Here is a 5,665-nt window from a genome sequence, read left to right as displayed (position 1 = left end):
CAGGTTACAGAAAAATATCTTATCTAAATTATACTCCGGTAAAAATACATTTGCTATTTTTTTAAGATATAAAAAAGTGTTTAATGTGATAACATCTTACAAAATGTAACTATTTTAATAATCATTTACTATGCTTCTTCAAATTATTTACCAATATGTGGATATAAGTACTTAGTTAAATTTTGTTGAAGATGTTTAGAAATTACACATTTTACTACCTGTTGCTTATCTCATCTACCCAGACATCTGATAATGTCATGTGTAAAAGTGAAACAGAAAAAAGTAACCATTCAATTTAAAAATAATTAAGAATTTTATTAAGAATAAAGTGCATGAAATTACAACAGCTCAACATAAGAAACCAAAGCCACAAAATAAATTATCTTTGCAAATTACAAAAATCTTAAGATGCACCTTTAGAAACCACTGTGTGACAGTTAAAAGTTCCACCCCAGTGATCTGACTAGCTGTTTAAGCTAAATAACTTTTTATAAAGGCGTTTCTACTTTTTGGTGCGTTCTAACACAAAGTTTAGAGGTGGTCTGAAATGGCCCGTAATGACATGTTGCTGTTTGCACAACAGAGAACATGCAGGTGTTACCAAGGCTAAGGATAAATTCATCGCTGTCTAATCCTTCCTGCATTTTCCCAAGGCAGGAACAATAGATGTGTTCATTTTCATACAGAAACATTTTACTAAAGAAAATGGGACCAGTTTATCAACTATCCATGTTTTTATTTAAAATTGCCTCAAACTGGTTCCCAAATCACACAGAGCTCTCCTGAACACTGAAATGACCCTGTGCATCTATAAGCAGATTTTGATTATAAAAATAGCATGTTTCATACAATATTTTCTAAATCTTATATGACCAGTTTCAATACCAAAACAGCTGTTACACAATATTTTCTGATTAGTTTTCTACTTTGGTTTTAATGAAGTAAAACATGTTCAGATGAATATATGAAGTACACTGAAGAATGTGATCTATTAAAAGCTTAATGATCAAACTAATTTTAATGAAATTACACAGTAAATTTCGCAGTGTTAAATATGCGGTGTCACAATTCATTGACTCTTTCAGAGCTAATACAACAACAGATTGAGTATAATGGCACCTAGTGTCGGTGTAAATTTACAGAGTGTATACACGTCGTGTCAATTTAAATCTAACAAGCTCCGCCCACCTCCTCCTCTCAAACCAACAAGTCTAACCGTTGCGTGGACGCCATTTTTCTCCTGCTTGAAAGACTTCGGTAAGTTTCTTTTTATAAGATAATAATACAATTTGAATTGTTTTATACGAATATTTTTTGTAAGCCCCATTATCCGAGTGAGTTTTAATATCTTAATACTGAGTTTACTGCTAACCTGACCGAGTGAATGGCTAGCTTAAAATGTTCGCCTGTCCAACTCGACTATATCCGCCTTAAATCCATGTCCAAGCGATATTACATAGATATGTGTTTTATTTATTTAAGAAAAATAATATAAATTTAGCAAAAGATGTCTGGGTTGAGACAAAATAAGTCACGTTGGCTTTATGGCTTTTCAGGTCAACAGTAATGCTAACTGTCCAGCTATTTTTTATTTTTTTGCTAAGTAAATTATATCGTTGGTGCCACGAGTTTGCTAAACTAGCTATTAGCTGCTCTGCTCCTTTTTTACGTTAGTCCATATTTTATTCGGGTTGAGTATGTCTAACACAGTTTGGTTCATTTTCAATTAGGCCTCACGACTCTGAAGTGTTGGAACCGCAAGCGGGGGCTAATAGTCCAGGTAGTTTCATAGTTAACACTGAATTTGGCGCGAGTGATGTCTCTCCCTCGTGCCGAGCACAATACCTCCACTGTAAACCGTGCTCGACTCCTCCATTAACCGTTGCTAATGCTAATGGAAAAGCCGAAAAATAAGCGAGGCAATTTAATAAACTGTTATAGTTGTTACAAAAGGACAGGGTGTTTAGCAACTGTCTAACCTAGATAAGAGTCCAACGAAGTCAAGTTACTTTGTGCCCAAGCCATTAATGTGTAAACTTTAATTGTGTTCTATAAAAATCATGTAATGTAAGCTAGCTATTACAATACCAATACATTTCAATTTGTGAAACGTATACGTTTCACAAATTGAAAGGATTCCAGTACTAAAGATGAATGACTGAGGAATTATGTCCTGCAGGAACCATGTTGATTAAAACAAGACTTGGCGAGCTGCAAAAATTTGTCCGACTAACAGAGCCGAATCTGAAGGAGTTTTTGATAGCAGGTAAGACACTGGTAGTTGTACACAGGAAGCTATGAAGTGCTTGTAATGTTACTTCACATTGTTTATTCAAAAGTAATATCCCAGAGTCTATGCACATGTGAATATTAGAGCAACATAACTTCATAATTGTGGTTTAGACAAGCATTTGTCTTTTTCTCTAGCATTCACAAAATTTGGCGTGCCAGCTATAACAGAGGGCGTGAAGGTTGTTGACAGTTCTGGGACCGAGTTGGATGAAGATGTATTTGAGGATGTTGTTAAGGATCCCTCTGCTGGAGTCCTAACCATCAAATATGAAACCAGTTTGTTATATTAGTAATTCATGTTAGTATTTAATAAGCTTGCTATTTCATAGTGGTTAATGTTTTTGTCTTTCATCTGCTTCTCTTATGTTCAGAATTTGTTTCCATGGTGGAATCGCCTGAGGAATCTCAACCAAGCTCATCTGATTCTCAAGAGACACTCATTCTTTCAGAGAGTCCTTCCGCTAAACGCCAGCGCCTGGACACAGAAGCTAAGCATGTAAGAATTGACTTGCGCAAAACAAAAAGTATATTGTTTTAAAAGCCTTTATCACCGTTTCCCCCAGAAAACCTGCTATGCTCAGTAGGGATGCTAGAACAGTTTTTGTGTTAAATGTTAAAAGTTACAAAAAATCAGAGGTGCAATAACAAATCTCTGCACCTGCCAAGGGACAGGTGCAGAGATTTGTCAATTGGTTTGCACATCCTTGTACCAAGTTCAGTGCGTCAAACCTAGCTTTGTTCATTTTTACTGTTACTAGGGTATAAAAAAACCCTACTTATAATGAACAAACAAGTAAAATAAACAAATAAATGTTGGTGGTCCACCAGTCTTATAATACACGCTGCTTTATTATCGCTTATATTTGAGAAGAGAATGTTTTTTTGTTTTACTAACGATTACTGTTTTGATATGTATTTAATAAAAGCTGAAATGTTTTGTTGTTTGAAGTTGGTGGAATCCATTCTTAACAACAAACCTGGAGGCGAACGGATCATGAAGGAATATAATCGAAGCAAGTGCCTTACAGATGAAACCAGAAGGAAAATGGTTAACATACTGGCAGCTGATATGACAGAGAAGAATGGGTAATTTTGTAAATGGGCTTTGGTTAGCTGTCTAGATGAAATAAAAGTTTTTGTTAAATCCAGTGCATACCTTGGATAATATACCTTGTCCATTTTAATTTTGCAGGACATCACCACCCAGAGAGGTTAAAGAAATGTATGCCAGAGGAATTGTGAGCTTATTCCCCTACCTCAGTGATCCATTCTCCAGGAATGGTTATGTAAGTCACATACTATAATTGACTGTGTTCGGTAATCACAATAACACATTGAAAACTTTTAGTTTTTAATCGGATTATATGTTTAACTGATGCAGTTGCTCTCAGCAGATTTACTGGTTGTATCAGTCAAAATCATGTGATCTGACATTTTATTTCCATTTGGTTTTCTGATTCAGTGCTTGTAGTGGCAACTGTTTGGTTTGCATAGAAATTCTTCATCAGCTTTTAGCTATAATTCTGATGTTCTTTCTATGTCTGTCTGTTTTTGCAATCCTTTTGATCCTCAAGGAGCATTATTATGATGCTGCAAGTGGTACCGGGTACTTAGCCTGGAGGATAAAAACTATTCAGAGATCCACTGCTAGAGACAGACGATCATCATATGGAGGTAAACCATTAATAACACTTGAAGAATAAATGCAACTATGGGTGTGGTGTTGCATTTTTGGGGGGCAGAGGAGGTTTTATTGTTGTTCTTTTTTAAGTTGAAGGATTTTCTTATTTTGACTAGCATCTTCCGAAGAAGCATCGTGTGAACATGGGCTTGGAGGACCAGCTGCTAGACGGGAGACCCAGTTTGTTCCAGAGACTGTCCTGAGTGAGGAAGAGTGTAAGGAAGCCATCGCACTGATGAAGCATTCAGTCGATGAGGACACAATCAAAAAGAAGATGAAGCTCACATTTGATTTCCGGCGCAACATGGTCCTCGACCCCCAACAGTCAAACAACATACTCTCCGTCTTTCCACGTTTCAAAGATATCAAAGGCTTGGTAATTATTTAAATGGTGATTTTGATAATTTCACAGTTACGTAATTTTTTTTATTTTTGTGACAAGTCAAAATGAAAACAATTAATGTGGTTGGGAAATGTTTGTTTTTTACTATCTACATCCTAGGTGGAGCAGGATTTTGTCCTGATGTTTGGAGAAGATGTGTCTGGCAAGTTTCTGGAGAAATGGACAACCACGTTCAAGAAAAAGATCATCCAACAATGCAGAAAGCTTCCAACCACCAGTGACCTTGAAGAACTTCTCCTGGCAGCTGATACTCCTGAGGATAGCACTGAAGTGGATGATGACATGAGTAAGGATGACTTTCCACATTATGTAGGATTCAGTTATTGTGTGAGCTTCACTTACTGATGTACACATAATTTAAATTACATAATCACTAGATTTTGATGGTCAATTCAACATCAAATTTCTCTTATCACAGGTTGGGACAGTGACTTCTCATTGTCAATTTTGCTGCTGCTACACCTGATTCCCCCCTCTGCCTTGGGTCGGAAGAGACCAGGGAAGGTGTCTGCCTCCCAAGCAGAGAAGCATCTTGTGGTCTTCAAGAAGGTTTGTATTTGTTGCAAATTTTATTTTATATTTTACTCGAGGTTGTGTCACTGGGAGAGTTTCAGTTTTAGGGTGATATCACCCTGGGAAAATGCTGTTTTCCCATATGAAAGCTGTTTTTTGTGTAGCATTGCAGCTATGAAATTGTAATTGTACTGTGTGTTCCCCCTCCTGACTTTCCCCACAGACGGGAACCAACATCCAAGAACATCTTGATGCCATCATGACGAGCACACAACCCTATCTCCTGGCTGTAGGACGGAGGAAGAAAGTAGTCCACCAGTTCTTCATCATCCTTGACAAAAATGCCATCGCTTGCAGGTCAACCTCCTCTCTTGGTGCTTTTGACGAACTGTTTAAGGCACATTACGTGTTTGCCACAACATACAACCCCATGCTGTGCAACATGTTTACGTTCATCCAGACCACTGTGTACAATATAGATGTAGGTAAAGTGAAAGAAAGTCCTCGTGTGGCAGAAATTCGGGCTAGGTTGCTTCACTAGTACTTGAACAAATCTGTTTGACAGAGTTAAGTTGCACAAATGCACTTGTTCGGCATATACGAGTAGTTAGTTCATGGTTACTTGGATGGAAAAACTCTGTCTTAAATGTACTCTGTCAACTTTGACCTGTCTAATGTAATGGGATGTACATCATGTGATGTTTCTGTGACACTAACAAAAGTTAACAGTGGATGTTAAAAATGTGCTTTAGTTCAATAAAGTAAAGTTAAATGCA

General features: G+C 37.0%; 1 protein-coding gene across 1 annotated transcript; it reads left to right on the top strand.

Annotated features, from left to right (window-relative positions):
* Positions 1–966: 966 nt before the first annotated feature.
* Positions 967–5,665, top strand: LOC106905275 (uncharacterized). The gene is made up of 11 exons (XM_088009199.1): positions 967–1,257; positions 2,180–2,266; positions 2,428–2,568; positions 2,664–2,788; positions 3,242–3,378; positions 3,485–3,578; positions 3,867–3,966; positions 4,090–4,349; positions 4,476–4,662; positions 4,795–4,925; positions 5,113–5,665. The coding sequence occupies exons 1-11, from the start codon at positions 1,113–1,115 to the stop codon at positions 5,428–5,430; spliced, it is 1,725 nt and encodes a 574-aa protein (XP_087865325.1). The 5' UTR covers positions 967–1,112; the 3' UTR covers positions 5,431–5,665.

The sequence above is a fragment of the Poecilia mexicana genome, unplaced genomic scaffold (genome assembly GCF_051168715.1).
Source record: "Poecilia mexicana isolate PSO_F unplaced genomic scaffold, ASM5116871v1 scaffold_9, whole genome shotgun sequence".
NCBI lineage: Eukaryota > Metazoa > Chordata > Actinopteri > Cyprinodontiformes > Poeciliidae > Poecilia > Poecilia mexicana.
This window is presented reverse-complemented; position numbering and strand designations above follow the sequence as displayed.

Coding starts and splice junctions, on each gene's coding strand:
- LOC106905275 (XM_088009199.1), top strand. CDS start 1,113: ATGGCACCTAGTGTCGGTGTAAATTTACAGAGTGTATACACGTCGTGT. Junction 2,569..2,663: donor AACCATCAAATATGAAACCA/GTTTGTTATATT, acceptor TCTTATGTTCAG/AATTTGTTTCCATGGTGGAA. Junction 4,926..5,112: donor ATCTTGTGGTCTTCAAGAAG/GTTTGTATTTGT, acceptor CTTTCCCCACAG/ACGGGAACCAACATCCAAGA.